Source organism: Acanthochromis polyacanthus, chromosome 2 (assembly GCF_021347895.1).
Source record: "Acanthochromis polyacanthus isolate Apoly-LR-REF ecotype Palm Island chromosome 2, KAUST_Apoly_ChrSc, whole genome shotgun sequence".
In the NCBI taxonomy this organism is placed as follows: domain Eukaryota; kingdom Metazoa; phylum Chordata; class Actinopteri; family Pomacentridae; genus Acanthochromis; species Acanthochromis polyacanthus.
This window is the reverse complement of record NC_067114.1, coordinates 47,211,690-47,228,275: the sequence shown is the minus strand read 5'-3', so window position 1 is coordinate 47,228,275 and position 16,586 is coordinate 47,211,690. Positions and strand designations below refer to the sequence as shown.

General features: G+C 43.3%; 1 protein-coding gene across 3 annotated transcripts; it reads right to left on the bottom strand.

Annotated features, from left to right (window-relative positions):
• Positions 1-69: 69 nt before the first annotated feature.
• On the bottom strand, positions 70-9,315 carry stmn4l (stathmin-like 4, like). Of its 3 annotated transcripts, none has more exons than XM_022208683.2 (7): positions 9,225-9,315; positions 7,485-7,536; positions 7,300-7,395; positions 4,921-5,129; positions 4,663-4,827; positions 4,482-4,499; positions 70-2,183 (listed from the first exon to the last, which is right to left on the bottom strand). In XM_022208683.2, exons 1-7 carry the CDS (start codon positions 9,294-9,296, stop codon positions 2,175-2,177), a joined length of 621 nt encoding a protein of 206 aa, XP_022064375.1. In that variant the 5' UTR covers positions 9,297-9,315; the 3' UTR covers positions 70-2,174. The 3 variants fall into 3 exon arrangements, with proteins under 3 accessions (XP_022064375.1, XP_022064374.1, XP_051794857.1); XM_022208682.2 differs by having other exon boundaries at positions 4,921-5,132; positions 9,225-9,314; XM_051938897.1 differs by lacking the exon at positions 9,225-9,315 and adding an exon at positions 7,809-8,455 and having other exon boundaries at positions 4,921-5,132.
• Positions 9,316-16,586: the final 7,271 nt, after the last annotated feature.

Sequence of the window (16,586 nt, the reverse complement as noted above, 5' to 3'; positions counted from 1 at the left end):
TCAGCTGGTATTTATTGGTTATTTTAATGTATTTATATCGACTCAATAAAAGAACACAGAACAAAGCAGTAAAGTGTGTTTGTTTTATTGTTGGATTTAAAATATAATGTGATTTCTGTACATCGTCATCGTAATTTTACTGTACAAGCAGCTGTAAACACTCATTCACACTAATGTTAGCCGCAGGAGCTAGCTAGCTGTTTGTTAGCACAGCCAATGGGTCGTTCAGGAACAAACATGCAGCTTCAACCAGGTCACGCATGAAGGAAACACGGAAACACAACTCCAGATGCTAGCATGAGTGGTAGCTATGCTAACATTAGCTAACGGTTGATATTCAGACACAGAAACTGAGAAATGAAAGCTGGGCTGTTTGTGTTTCATGTTGTTGCTGTTTTATTTCATTTTGGTGGTTTCAGACGTTTACCTCTCTTGGGACTCGTCTTTGTTCAACCCAACACTCGTTTTTGACTTTCTGTGTTCTGACTTGGCTTTATCTGTGTGGTTTTCACTGGACTTGGTCACTAGTTGTGAGACTCGTCCGACGTCTCGGGGTTTTGACTTGGACTCGTCTGAGTGTTTCAGTTTCTACTCGTCTCGTCTATACTTTATGTGGCTCTCAGTAATTGTCAAGGAGACTTGTTTAGACCAAATTCTTGTTCATGCTTTAACCTGTCTTGGTCGTTTTGGTTCTAAGACTGATCCTGGTTTGGTGGTTGTTGGGTCTCGAAGGTGTTTTGACTCCAACTCGACACTGTCTATGACTCGGACTAGTCATTTTTTGCTCAGACACAAATTATAACTGTTTCTCTAACTTGGACTCGTCTTTCTGAGTATTTTGGACCGGACTTGTTTGTCTCTGAGGTGAGTTGATTCGGACTCGCTCCCAGCTTTGACTCGCCTCAGACAGAAAAAACTGTCTCGGACTTTGATTGTTCTTGTTGGTGCTCTAACTCGGACTTGTCCTGCTGATGTTTGGACTTGGACTCAACCCTGCCTCTGACTATTCTTGTTTTTATTTTTACTGATGGTCGGACTTGAAATTGTTCTAGTTTGGGGAGTGTTCTCAGAGGGGCTCTAACTAGGACTCATCTTGTATGTGTTCTGACTCGGACTCGACCCTGTCTCTGACTCGTCTCATGGGGGCTTTTGTTCAGATTTGTCTCGGTTTGGTGATGCTCTGAATTCCACTTCTGTTCATTAGTAGCTCAGACTGGACTTGTTTTGGTTTCTAATCCTCTAACTTGGACTCATCTTGTTGGTGTTTTGACTTGGACTTGAACCTGTTTCTGACTTGGACCCGTCTTATATTTGTGGTTTTCAGATCTGCCTCAGTCTTTGCTTTGAATTAAGCTCATGTAGTTGAGTAGTTTGGACTTGTTTGGAATCTAGTCGGTGCTCTAACTCGGACTCGTCTTGATGGTGTTTTGTCTCAGACTCGACTCCGGCTTTAACTCGAGTCGTCTCGTTCTCAGACATTAACTCGTCTAAAACACCAAGAACAGCTGATTTGTTTGTCGCCTGCTGTTGGTCTAGACTTGTTTTTAACTTGGACTCGTCTTGTGACTTCAGCCCTGTTTGCTGCTTGTGTTGCACCTCCAGCTGCCACTAGATGTCTCTAAAGAGCTGCATGTTCCTGTAATGACTCAAACTGTCCAGCAGATGGAGCTGTTGGACTCAGATTAACTATAAATCCAGGTCACTGAGTCCCACCGAGTCCCCACCGAGTCCCCACCGAGTCCCAGCCAAGTCCCTTCAGGTCCAGACAGTCCAGCCTGCCGTTTGTCATGTATTTTCTGGACTCGGTTTGTGTGAAGTTTCCGTAGCGGTGTGGGTCCAGCTGCTGTCCATGTTTGGTTGATAAAAACACAATCACACACACACACACACACACACACACACATGAACACACTGTCGGCATGGCAACGAAGCACATAAAAGTCATCTGATGACGACTGAATCTGCAGCTCCATTTCTCCATGTTAAGAGTTCGTCTCGGTAAAAAGAGTCCGGATGGAACCGAGGAGGTGGAGCGCTCTGACTCGCCCTAAGTCCTCCTCATCTTCTTCTTCTCTGTTCAGAGTCACTTCCTGTCAGTCGGAGCAGCGCCGGGTTCATCAACCAGCCTCAAAATGGCTTCCAAATAAGGTTCAGCTTGTGTTGTGATCAGGCCATCAAGACACCTGCAGGCAGAGAGCAGAAGGCTAACGTTAGCACCAGTTAGCATGAGTTAGCACAACACAAAGTAAAGGAGACACAACATCTAAACATCTACAGGAACAAACGCTACATGTTCTGCCCACAGGCGTGCTTCTTCTGGTTTGTTCCAATAACACAACACATAACTTACTCTGTAATGAATCAGATGCTAATAAATAGTTGCTACTTCCTGTTTGGATGAAAACAAACATTTGGGAAGCAACGAAGCAACAACACCACTTCCTGTCAAATGGTTTCTGCTGTAACTGGTTTTCTGTCATTTTGTTTGTTTTGCTTCCATTTTGTTGAGTTCTGTCTCTGTTTGTTGTCATTTTTTAGCAGTTTTGTGTCGCTTTGTGGTTGTTTCATGCTGTTTTGCGTCTAACTGTGATAGCTTTGTGTCTCTTTGCAGCTGTTTTCTGTCTCTACGTGTTTGTTTTGCCACTTTTAAGTAGTTTTCTGATTTTCTGAAGCAGTTTAGTGGTCATTCTCTGTCTCATTTTGTTGGTTTTGTTTCATCTTCGCCTCACGTCTCTGAGGCCTTTTTGTGTCTCATTCTAGGTGTTTTGTGTCCCTTTGTGGTCATTTTGCATCAGTGCATTAGTTAGCACCAGTTAGCACAACACGAGCTAAAGGACATTTCAATGGTGACATCTAAACATCTACAGGTAGAAACGTGACTCGTTCTGTCCACAGACGGGCTTCTTCTTGTTTGTTTCAATAACTCAACACATAACTTACTCTGTAATGAATCAGATGATAATAAATAGTTGCTACTTCCTGCTTGGATGAAAACAAACATTTGGGGAACAACAAAGCAACAACAACAACAACACTTCCTGTCAGATGGTTTCTGCTGTTCCTGGTTTTCAGTCTTGTCTTGGTTCTGCTGGTTCTCTGACTCTGTGACTGTTTACTGGTTTCTTATCGGTGTTTTGAGTCGGACTCGTCTCTCTGGATGTTTGCTCCAAACACGTGTCTTGATTATAGCGGTTGTTTGGTTTCGACTGAGTCTGACGTTAACCAACAGAACTTTATTGCTGCCATCTTGTTCTCGTGGAGGTTTTGAATCGAACTGTTCTTGACTTTACAGGTAGTTTCACTTTGAACTCGGCTCAGTTTTGTCGGTTTTCTTACTCGGACTCGTGTTGGTCAGTGTTTTGATCTGGACTCATTATGGTTGACTTTCGTGCTCTGCCTCATCTCTGGGTGTTTAGACTCAGTTTAACTTGGACTGATCTGGTTTGGTGGGTGGCTCTGACTGAATCTTTATTCAGATTATTCTCGTCCTCGTCGGTGCTCTGACTCGTCTTGTGGGTGTTTTGACTCGAACACTGATCAGTCTGTTAACATTCTTTGAGTTTCCAACATCTAACCTTCATTGCTGCCGTCTTGTTCTTGTGGAAGATTTACCCCAAACTTTTCTTGACCTTACAGGTAGTTTCGTTTGCTACTGGTCGCAGTTTCGTAGATTTTCTGACTCGGACTTGATTCCTTGAGTGTTTCGACCTGGACTCGTTGATTTTCAAAATTAATTTGACAAGAAATCTTAGGACGTTGTGGAGAATTTTAAGGAAATAGTTTCACCTAAAGCTACAGTGGACAGCTAGGCTAGCTTCTCCCTTCTTAACATTTATGCTAATCGAAGCTAAGTTAAGACCTAGGACATCATCTGGGTTTTCCAGAATGTCCCCTTAAATAGAAACTACGTTGCTTTTGGGTAGGGTTAGGGTTAGGACTTGAACTCGGACTCGTCTTGATGGTGTTTTGTCTCAGACTCGACTCCGGCTTTAACTCGATCAGTCTCGTTCTCAGACATTAACTCGTCTGAAACACCAAGAACAGCTGATTTGTTTGTCACCTGCCGTTGGTCTTGACTTGGTTCTAACTTGGACTCGTATTTGACTCGACCTCAGAGTTTGTGACTTCAGTCCTGTTTGCTGCTTGTGCTGCACCTCCAGCTGCCACTAGATGTCTCTAAAGAGCTGCATGTTGCTGTAATGACTCAAACTGTCCAGCAGATGGAGCTGTTGGACTTAGATTAACTGTAAATCCAAGTCACCGAGTCCCTACCGAGTTCCCACCAAGTCCTGGTGAGAGATCTTGGGATGCTGTGCAGAATTTTTAGAAAATAGTTTCCCCTAAAACCGCAGCAGACAGCTAGGCTAGCTTCTCCCTTCTTAGCATCTATGCTAAGCTAAGCTAACACCTAGGCCATCATCTGGGTTTTCCAGTATGTAGAATTTAGGCTGGTGTTGGTTGGTTGATGTTCTGGTCCTCACCTCCACGCTGTGCTTCTCCTGAAACACACAAACACAAACATCGGTCAGAAACAGAACCTGAAAGTGTTTCTGGTTCTTGAAGGTGTTTTTGGTTCTGAAGGTGTTTTTGGTTCTGAATGTGTTTTTTGGTTCTGAAAGCATTTGTGTTCCTGAGGTTCTGCGGTCAGGTTCTGGTCCTCACCTCCTCCTGCAGCTTCTCCTGTGATGCGTTCAGGTGCATCAGTCGCTGTTCCTTGTGGGCGTCAGCACGGTGCTCCTGGCGCTCTTTGGTCAAAGCTTTCTGAGCGACTTCCCGCTCGTGTTCCCTCCGCTCGGCCAGATGCTTCAGCAACTCGGCCTCCTGACACTAGGGGGAGCCAGAGAGCTTCAGGTTAGTGACTCTAAAACACAATCCGGTCAGTTTTTGTCAGATTTCAGAGATCAGGAGTGCACTTCCTACCTTCCTCCTCTCCTGAGCGGCGTCCAGCTTCTTCTGGATCTCTTCCAGCGATGGTTTCTGGCGAGGCGGCGTTGTGGCCCTCAGCTCGGGGCCTCCGTCGAAGGTGGGCGGCTTCAGGATGACCTCGAAGGCCTGGCCGCTGGCACGCTTGCTCAGCTCGATCACCTCCATGTCTCGGATATTGCACAGGTTCAGGTCCACCACGCCGGCTGCTGCAAACACAGGAAGAGGAGAAGGTTTTAAACTCACCAGGTTCAGTCTGAGAGAAAAACATCAAAGAGATTCAGAGAAAAGATCCAGAAGAAGACGAACATCTACAGCTGTTAGTTAAACCAGCCTCTGAGGTCTTTTTGTGTCTTTTTCTAGCAGTGTTCTGTCTCTTTGCAGCTGCTTTCTGTCCTTTTGTGCTTGTTTTACTTCCATTCTGTCTAGTTCTGTCCGTATGTGTTCGTTTTGTCACCTTTAAGTAGTTTTTTTTTCTCTTTTTTATTAGGTTTCTCTGAAGCAGTTTTGTGTCTATGTGGCCGTTGTGTGGCTCTCTGTAGTTGTTGTGTCTCTGTGGTTGTTTTGCGTCTCTGTGGTTGTTTTGTGTCTCTTTGTTGTTTTGTGTCTCTTTGTGGTTGTTTTGCATCTCTTTGTCGTGGTTTTGTGTCTCTTTGTGGTTGTTTTGCGTCTTTGTGGTTGTTTTGCGTCTTTGTGGTTGTTTTGTGTCTCTTTGTGGTTGTTTTGCGTCTCTTTGTGGTTGTTTTGCATCTCTTTGTGGTTGTTTTGCATCTCTTTGTGGTTGTTTTGCGTCTCTTTGTGGTTGTTTTGCATCTCTTTGTCGTGGTTTTGCGTCTCTTTGTGGTTGTTTTGCGTCTCTTTGTGGTTGTTTTGCATCTCTTTGTGGTTGTTTTGCGTCTCTTTGTGGTTGTTTTGCGTCTCTTTGTGGTTATTTTGCGTCTCTTTGTGGTTGTTTTGCGTCTTTGTGGTTGTTTTGCGTCTTTGTGGTTGTTTTGCGTCTCTTTGTGGTTGTTTTGCGTCTCTTTGTGGTTGTTTTGCGTCTCTTTGTGGTTGTTTTGCATCTCTTTGTCGTGGTTTTGTGTCTCTTTGTGGTTATTTTGTGTCTCTTTGTGGTTGTTTTGCGTCTCTTTGTGGTTGTTTTGCGTCTCTTTGTGGTTGTTTTGCATCTCTTTGTCGTGGTTTTGTGTCTCTTTGTGGTTGTTTTGCGTCTCTTTGTGGTTGTTTTGCGTCTCTTTGTGGTTGTTTTGCATCTCTTTGTGGTTGTTTTGCATCTCTTTGTGGTTGTTTTGCGTCTCTTTGTGGTTGTTTTGCATCTCTTTGTCGTGGTTTTGTGTCTCTTTGTGGTTATTTTGTGTCTCTTTGTGGTTGTTTTGCGTCTCTTTGTGGTTGTTTTGCATCTCTTTGTGGTTGTTTTGTGTCTCTTTGTGGTTGTTTTGCGTCTCTTTGTGGTTGTTTTGCATCTCTTTGTCGTGGTTTTGTGTCTCTTTGTGGTTATTTTGTGTCTCTTTGTGGTTGTTTTGCGTCTTTGTGGTTGTTTTGCGTCTCTTTGTGGTTGTTTTGCATCTCTTTGTGGTTGTTTTGCGTCTCTTTGTGGTTGTTTTGCATCTCTTTGTCGTGGTTTTGTGTCTCTTTGTGGTTATTTTGTGTCTCTTTGTGGTTGTTTTGCGTCTCTTTGTGGTTGTTTTGCATCTCTTTGTGGTTGTTTTGTGTCTCTTTGTGGTTGTTTTGCGTCTCTTTGTGGTTGTTTTGCGTCTCTTTGTGGTTGTTTTGTGTCTCTTTGTGGTTGTTTTGCGTCTCTTTGTGGTTGTTTTGCGTCTTTGTGGTTGTTTTGTGTCACTTTGTGGTTGTTTTGCCTCTTTGTGGTTGTTTTGCGTCTTTATGGTTGTTTTGTGTCTCTTTGTGGTTGTTTTGCGTCTCTTTGTGGTTGTTTTGCGTCTTTCTGTGGTTGTTTTGTGTCTCTTTGTGTTAGGTTTCTGTCCCTTGGTCTATGTTTCATTTTTCTTCTCGGTCATCTTGTCGCTAAATAACTTTATGCTATTTCATGCTAGTTTTGTGTCTGTATGATGGTTTTATCTCTCGTTTAGCAGTTTTGTGTTTCTTTGCAGTGGTTTTCTGTTCTTTTGTGTTTATTTTGTTCCTTTTTTGTGTCTAGTTCTGTGTTCATTTTGTCACTTTTCAGTAGTTTTCTAACTTTGTCATAGTTTTGCATGTTTCCACTGAGCTCTATGACTCCAGTCTCTCCATATTGATGTGTTGCTGTACTGTTGTCCCCCAGTGCATGATGGGAAAAACTCTAATCCTCAGAGTTTCAGGGATGACCTCACTCCTGAGGAAAGTCTGATTTAATTTAAACAAAGTTCACGTTTCGACTCTGACCTTCCTTCTGCTCGGCCGGCGGCTCTGGATTTTGGGGGAGGATGCAGGAGCAGAAGAGGGACACCAGGGGGAGCTCTCGCATCTTCTCTCTGTACGCTGCAACATTCAGAAGATAAAAAAAACATGAAGAAACACTGCAGGAACCAAACAGGTTCAGTCAGGATGAGAGACAGAAGGAGTTTTACCTGCTAGAGTCATCCTGCTGCTGAAGACACGGTGGTGAGGTAGAGTCTGTTCCTGACGAGACAAAGCACACAGAGGAGAGAGTTCAGCACAAAAACACAACAAAAACACAGCAAAAACACAACAAAAACACAGCAAAAACACAGCAAAAACACAACAAAAACACAGCAAAAACACAACAAAAACAGAAAATCAACCCGCAGAAACACCAGAAACCCACAGGAACAAGGTATAGGATGTGAAACTGTGAGAGAAACTCAACATTTAAACATCATTTCTGTTCAGGAGTCGATGCAGAAGCTCACAGTTCAAGAACCTCTGCTGACCTTTAAAGCTTTCATGAAGCATCTTCTCTGAACTCAGATGTTTTCTGTCCAGCAGCTGCTTCATCTCTGGAGGTTAAAACATCTGAAGGCTGACGGTGAATCAGAGACACGATGTTCTGACTCCTGATGATCACTTCAAATCATTTATGGAACTGTTTCATGTCTGCAGCTTCCAAATCAGCCAAACTCTCAGCTTTTATTCCAGAAACACACAAAGAGATCCAGAATCCACATTTATCTGCTTCAAACCACAACCAGACTCCAAAAACATTCAGACATCAGATCAGAGGAAAGCAGCAGCTCTTTCTACTTTTCTGCAGACAAACGGTGAAAAACATGAATCTGCTGCAGAAACCAGCCCAGCATTAAACCTGTAGCGGGTCTTCAGGTTCAAACACTCAGAGCAGAAAGAAGCTCTGCTGCTCTGCTTCAATCTGCATGTTTATCCCTGAAAGAGCCAAAAACACAGACAGACTCAGCTCATCTGCACACTTCTCTTCATTTTTCACATTTCACTGCTAATGTTTGTGCAGGAATCTGTTAAACTGAAACAACCAAACAGCTGAAACTGAAACCAGCCACTTCTGATCATCAGCATCTGTTATTTTTACATCCTGCAGCTGATCTTCAGCTGCAGGATGTAAAAACATTCATCTGCAGCATTCAGATGAATGCCAACATTCATCTGCAGCTCTGCTTTCATCTGCAGCCTCCACACCAACCTTCACCCCGTAAAGAGTCACAAACACTCATGTTTGTGCAGCTTTTTTCTGCAGACAAACAGTAAAAACATGAATCTGTTGAATGCAAACTGAACCTAAAACCCACTCAGAGCAGTTTAACATCGTAGCATCTGTTATTTCTACATCTACAACCTGCAGAAAGAAGCCAAACATCCACATTTATCCTGCAGTCTGAATGACGGAGCAAAAACACAGAAAGCGGTAAATCAGAAAACAGAGAAAAGCAAAAAAATCTGCAGAAAAACGACGAAAACGCAAATTGGATGGAGAACCTGAGTCTTAAGCATGATGTCATAAATTTGTGTGTGTGTGTGTGTGTGTGTGTGTGTGTGTGTGTGTGTGTGTGTGTGTGTGTGTGTGTGTGTGTGCGCACTAAGCGATGATGTCATTGTTGCCAGTAACGCATCAGCTTCTGCAGAGACGAGCAGCTGGAGTCAGACAACAAACTGTGGAGGAAAGCAGAAAAACAAGCAGGAAAAGACAAAGAGAAGAAAGAAAAGAAAGAAAGAAAAGAAAGAAAAGGAATAAAAGAAATGAAAGAAATAAAAGAGCTAAATCTGCATCAGAGACGGGCAGCAGAACACAGATGAGCTGCAGCGGATCGTTTCTTTCTTCTGTTCTGAGGATAAAACCTGAAATAAAAGTGTTTTTAAGGCGAGCAGCAGAAACTCACCCTGCAGCGACGCTTGTCTTCGTCTCTCTGAGCTCTGCAGCTCGGCAGCATCAGCACCTCACAGCACCCCATGACATCACCACACAGCCCTCCCATTGGCCGGCCGGGATGCAGGGCTGTGATTGGTCCAGCAGGGCGGAGGCAGCAGCAGGAGGAGGAGGATGAAGAGGAGGTTTGAATCCTCCTCGTCTCCAACCGAACGGAGGATTTTACTTGAACTTAATGAGTTCAGAAAGAACACGCTAACCACACGCTAAGCACATGGAGGAGAAACATGAAGAAAAGTAAACCTGAGAAGGTTTCAATGTTCCAACATGAAGCAGAGAGCAGCTGAAGAAACATCACAGAAAACTATTTCATCTGTCAAACTTGAAGTTTCTCACAGAAAAGCAGCAAAAGAAAAAGAAAAACAAAGATTCTGTTCATCTATGGTCAAAGTTTGAGCTCATTTCTGCCACTAACGTCGACATTAGCTCAAGATTCACATGTATGACCACAGCTAGGCTAGCAGCAAGTCACTAGCATCCCCACGCTAATAACTAGCATCTGTAGGAGAGTCGCAAACATTCCTAAGATAGCATCCATATGCTAGCAACTAGCATCCCTATGCTAGATGGTAGCATTCCTGGACTAACAGCGAGCATTGCAAGTGTGGTGGTTGGCATTCCTAGGCTACTTATTAGCATATATAGGTAGCCACAAGTCAATAGCATCCCTATGCTAGCAAGTAAAAATCAATATGTGAATCAATAGCATACCTTACCTAATTTCTAGCATCCACAGAGTAGCAACTAGCATCCCTACACTAATGATTAGCAATTGCAGGAGTGTCTCAAGTATTCCTAGACTAGCAACATGGGCCTAGCATCCCTATACTAGCAACTAGCATCTCTAGGCTAAATACTGGCATTCCCTAATCAACAGCTAGCATCACAAGTGCAGTGGTTAGCAATTCTAGGCTAGTCATTAGCATATCTAGGTGATGACAAGTCAGTATCATCCCTATGCTCGCAAGCAGATATCTCTCGATGAGTCACTAATATACCTTAGATAATTGCTAGCATTCATAGAGTAGCAACTAGCATCCCTACACTAATGACTAGCAACTGTAGGAGTGTCACAAACATTCCTAGGCTAGCAACATGAGATTAGAATTTCCAGGCTAGCAACTAGTATCTCTATGCTAGCAACTAGCATCTCTAGGCTAGATACTGACATTTCTGGATAAATAGAATAGAATAGCAATTCCAGGTTACTCGCTAGCATATGTAGGTAGCCACAAGTCAGTAGCATCCCTATGCTAGCAAGCAGAAATCTCTAGATGAATCACTAGCATACCTTGGCTAGTTGCTAGCATTCATAGAGTAGCAACAAGCATCCCCTCACTAATGACTAGCAACTGTGGGAGTTTCACAAGCATTCCTAGGCTAGCAAGATGGGCCTAACATCCATATGCTAGCAACTAGCATCTCTAGGCTAGATAGTAGCATCTGTAGGCTGGATAGCAGCATTCCTTGATTAACAAGCTGGCATCACAAGTGTGGTGGTCAGCATTCCAGGCCAGTCACTAGTATATCTAAGTAGCATCAACTCTGTAGCATCCCTATGCTAGCAAGCAGATATCTCTCGGTGAGTAACTAACATACCTTAGATAATTGCTAGCATCCATAGAGTAGCAACTAGCATCCCTACACTAATGACTAGCAACTGTAGGAGTGTCACAAACATTCCTAGGCTAGCAACATAGGACTAGCATCCATATGCTAGCAATTAGCATCTCTATGCTAGCAACAAGTATCTCTAGGCTAGATACTGACACTCCCTAATTAACAGCTAGCATCACAAGCATAGTAGCTACCAAGTCTAGGCCAGTCACTAGCATATCTAGGTAGCAACAAGTAAGTAGCATCCCTATTATAACAAGCAGAAATCTCTAGGTGAATCAATAGCATACCTTAGCTAATTACTAGCATCCATAGAGTAGCAGCTATCATCCTTATGCTAATGACTAGCATCTGTATGAGTGTCACAAGCATCTGTATGCTAGCAACTAGCATCGCTACACTAAACATTGCTATCAGTAGGCTAACAGCTAGCATTCTGAGTGCAGCAGCTAGCATTTCTGGGCTAGTAGCTATCAGTGTAGGGAAAATAGCAGAAAGTGCAGTGAGCTAAGCTAACAGCTACTCTGCATTTGAAACATAAACTTGTTGATTTAACTGAGGAGCTAAAATCATGATTAGCATCCGGCTAACTGCGCAGCTCAACAACTGATGTGTATGAAAAAAGCTTGGAAAACTGCGACAGACTTTCCTGCAGATTATTGAAGCTAAACATTTTTTTATTTTGCATCCTGATAAGTTTATTGTTCAGAGATGTTAATGATCTCATGATAAATGCAGTAAAACTGATTTAATGTGAATGAATGTTCTGTTTCTGGGTCGCTGTGAGGAAATGTCAGTGCTAAATTTGAAGTCTGACTCCGACGTGTTGCTCATCGTCAGAGCTGATCGTCTCCATCTGTCGCTGATTCACGGCCAAACAGTCTGGAGCTCGTTAGATCCAACGGTTCAAAAAACTCTGGAGGGTTTAATAACGATCAATATGCAGAACGGCTGATCAATACGCTGAGCAGCTGATCAATACGCAGAACGGCCGATCAAAACGCAGAACGGCCGATCAATACGCAGAACGGCCGATCAATACACAGAATGGCTGATCAATACTCCAATTATTGGCCAATAAATCACCAGAACATTGAGAAACATGCTGATGGAAGAATAAAAACGGAGTAAATATTAAATACAAACATTAATTAAATCAAGGGTTGAGGGTTAAAGGACTGCAGCTCCCATGATGCACTGCAGCAGAACACAATGTCCCATGATGTAATGCAGCTGCAGTGTGTGTCCTCCTATCTCTGTGAGGACTACACACCAACAGGAGCTGCTGTTTAGGTCACGTATGTAACGTACGTTTGTGTGTGTGTGTGTGTGTGTGTGTGTGTGTGTTGATAAGACGCAGCAACAAGGGGAGAAACCTCCACATCACAACTGATGATGTCACCCACAGCCAATCAGCTGAGAGCTTTCAGAGGCACCTTGTCTTTGTGTGTGTGTGTGTGTGTGTATAAGGGTGTGTGCACGTTTGTGTTCCAACATTAATTACGCATTACTGCTCTGTGTGTGTGTGTGTGTGTGTGTGTGTGTGTGTGTGTGTGTGTGTGTGTGTGTGTGTGTGTGTGTGTTTGTGTATAAGGGTGTGTGCACGTGTGTGTTCCACCATTAATTATGCATTACTGCTGTGTGTGTGTGTGTGTCTGCAGCAGACAGACAAGAGGTGTGATGTCGGCAGAGGGGGCGGGGCTTCACTTGGCGCTGCAGATAACTGGAAGAGATGACATCACCTCTGAGCCAGGACGATGAGGTCACTGCTCTGAGCTCCACAGCAGTGATGTCATCACAAAGAGAGCGAATGAGGATGAGTCACCGAGAGGCTGAGGTCACACTGGAGTTAGTTAAAGGTTATATTTAGGTTAGTTACAGGTTAGTTAAAGGTTCTATCTGGGTTCCAGGGAGGTTCGTTCACTGTCTGACCTCAGATATATTAAATAAAAGCAATAAAGGAGCAGAATTCCTCCGTTTCATTAAACTGCAGATCAGAAAATACTCATTCTGGTGTTTTCAGATGGTCACTGTGTAAAAGTTCGATTTTAAAATCAGCTCTGTTTACTGTCATTAGAAAATACACAATAAAATATGGAATAAAACTTACAGAAGTACTGCAGAGTCACTGGTAAATAATACTGCACCATCAATCCACCGATCACCAATCCACCGATGACCACCAATCCACCGATGACCACCAATCCACCGATGACCACCAATCCACCGATCACCACCAATGCACTGATCACCACCAATCCACCGATCACCATCAGTACACCGATTACCATCAATCCATCGATCACCATCAATCCACCGACCTCAACCAATCCACCGATCACCAATCCACCGATGACCACCAATCCACCGATGACCACCAATCCACCGATCACCACCAATGCACCGATCACCATCAATGCACCGATCACCATCAATGCACCGATCACCACCAATCCACCGATCACCACCAATCCACCGATCACCACCAATCCACCGATCACCACCGATCACCACCAATCCACCGATCACCACCAATACACCGATCACCACCAATACACCGATCACCACCAATACACCGATCACCACCAATCCACCGATCACCACCGATCACCACCAATACACCGATCACCACCAATACACCGATCACCATCAATCCACCGATCACCAATCCACCGATGACCACCAATCCACCGATGACCACCAATCCACCGATCACCACCAATCCACCGATCACCACCAATACACCGATCACCACCAATACACCGATCACCACCAATCCACCGATCACCACCAATACACCGATCACCACCAATACACCGATCACCACCAATACACCGATCACCACCAATACACCGATCACCACCAATCCACCGATCACCACCAATCCACCGATCACCACCAATCCACCGATCACCACCAATACACCGATCACCACCAATACACCGATCACCACCAATACACCGATCACCACCAATCCACCGATCACCACCAATACACCGATCACCACCAATCCACCGATCACCACCAATCCACCGATCACCACCAATACACCGATCACCACCAATCCACCGATCACCACCAATCCACCGATCACCATCAATCCACCGATCACCATGAATCCACCGACCTCAACCAATCCATCGATCACCATCAATGCACCGATCACCACCAATCACTTTACGGAGGCGACCGTCTTAAAGTCATGTGATGCTAAGTCTGAGCCAATCAACATGTAGAAAAAAAACAGACTAGAAGCTCAGACGCTGTTTGAAATCTAGAAGACAGATTCAGTTCTTTTGTTTTTAGGGTCGTACAGACAGATTCAGTCTAGCCAGGATCCATCCCATAATGCTGATACTTAAAGCTGGTTACAGAGGAAAATGAACAAAAGAACTGATTCAGTCTTTAGATTGTGCGTCTTTTTAAAAGTGATTTTGGAACTTTTTGTCATAATTTCACTGTTTATGTGAAGTGATTTTGTTGTGATTTTGTATTTTTGTTGCGGTTTTGCATCTCTTTGTGGTGATTTTACATGTGTTAGTGATGATTTGGGATCTTTTTGCGGTGATTTCAGATCTTTTCTTGCTTGGACTTGATCTTCAGGCTTCTTAGATCGTCAGATCTGAACTTTTCGAGGCTAATAAACCTCCATCCTGCAGTATTAATACTTCTCGTAGTTGGTATACTCATGATACTTCAGTATTTCTACCATTGATATAAGCAGTAAACTGAATCTTCTCTCTGTTTTTGGTTTATTTTCTGATATTTCTTCAGTGTTTGCTGCAGTAATGATGCAGATTAATGCAGACTTTAAATGGGATACTTTAGATTTATTTCATCAGACTGATCTTACAGCCTGTTTGACGGTTTTATTCTGTTTGTTTTATTCTGTTTACAGTTATATTTGACTGGTTTTATCCTGACTGAATGTTCATCTCATCATTTTATCCACTCTGGTTCTTTATTTTCCTCCTGACCGGCCTGCAGGAGGACTTCTGCTGAATTAACGGAGCTTCATGTTAAATGAATGAACAGTTGGACTCTGGAGTCGTGTTTGATTCGAGCCGTCGTGACCGATGAGGATGAGGAGGAGGACGAGTCTGAATCATCACTAACTCCATCTGTTCCCAGAAAACTGCAGAGCGCCACCTGTAGGCTGACAGCTGAGTCCTCTAAGCATCAATATGAGGAGATAACGTTTCCATGTGTTCCTGCAGAAGCAGCAGAGAATCCTCTGCAGGATGCTCAGCTTCAGTCCATTCCTGTGTAATGAGCAGTTTCTGGTTTTTAGGCTCAATGTTCCACTTTCATGTCTAATATTTCATCTATGCGTGATTTGACTTTAATACTTTAAAAGTTCAAATCAAACTTCAGCTGGTTTCATCTTGTTTGTCTCATATTTGACTCCATCAGGATGAAACCAGCTGAAGTTTGATTTTCCTTATAAATCCTCTCAGCACTTCACAAGCAAAGGTTTAAACGAAACCACCAGAACCAGGATCCATCCCATAATACTGACGCCTAAAGCTGGTTACAGAAAATATGAACGAGAAACAGATTCAACCTTCAGATTGTGTCTTTTTAAAGGTGATTTTGGAACTTTTAGTCATAATTTCACTGTATTTTGTCGTGTTTCAGTGACAATTTTACACCATTTTGGGGTGATTTGGATCTTTTTGTAGCCAAGTGATGATTTTATATCTTTTTGTGATGACTTTGCGTGTTTCAGTGATGATTTTACAACATCTAGTGATGAATTTGCATCTTATAGTGATAATTTTACATCTTTCAATGATGATTTAGCATCTTTGAGTGATGATTTTACATCATCTTGCAGTGATTTTGCATGTTTTCATGAATTCTTTCTGACCGATCTGTCAAAACTTACTGAATGTTTGAAGAGTTGTTTTCTGTGTTTTGGTTTTCAGCTCCATAGTTTGAGTGCTACTCAGTAAAAAGTGAGACTGTGTGGTGAGCGCTCCTCTTCATGTGTGGACTGTTTGTTCTGAGTGGGCTGGAGCCGGTGGAGGATGTTTGGGTTCGTTATCCTGCTGCTTTTATCCTGTTAGATAACAGAACGAGGCCTCCTCACGCTCCAGTCTGGCAGCGTTGGGCCGTTCTGTTTCCTCACGCTCGGGTTTTTTTGTCCTCCACCGAGCGGAGATGAGTCATGTTGAGCCCGACCACGCTGCTGCCGGATCTCAGCGCTGAGGAGGCGTCAGAGTGTTGGCAGATGGTCCATTCACAGAGAGAAGACATGAATGAAGCTGCTGGAGACAATCAGCTGCTGACAGACCAACACCAAGCGATCACAGAACAACGGCTGCTTCCAAATGTCACTTTATTTACCGAGATCCTACATGTTTGTGGAGGTGGACAAATACTCAGAACATCAAACCCCACAGTAATGAACAGACCGGTCCACATTTATCACTGTTTAATGGACTTTTTCAGAACTTCAACAGTTCAGATTTAGGAGGAGAAACATCTGAGTTCTGATAGAAGCTGACCCCAGATCAGCACAAAAAGATGCAAAATACATCTTTTTATGATGACTTTGCATCTTTTTGTGTTGATTGTTTCTTTATGTGACGATTTTGCATCTTTGTAATGATTTGGCATCTTTTTGTGGTGATTTGGCATCTTTTTGTAATGATTTGGCATCTTTTTGTGGTGATTTGGCATCTTTTTGTGGTGA

Coding starts and splice junctions, on each gene's coding strand:
- stmn4l (XM_022208682.2), bottom strand. CDS start 9,296: ATGGGGTGCTGTGAGGTGCTGATGCTGCCGAGCTGCAGAGCTCAGAGA. Junction 7,537..9,224: donor AAGACAAGCGTCGCTGCAGG/GTGAGTTTCTGC, acceptor TTGTCTCGTCAG/GAACAGACTCTACCTCACCA. Junction 4,828..4,920: donor CCGCTCAGGAGAGGAGGAAG/GTAGGAAGTGCA, acceptor GGCTCCCCCTAG/TGTCAGGAGGCCGAGTTGCT.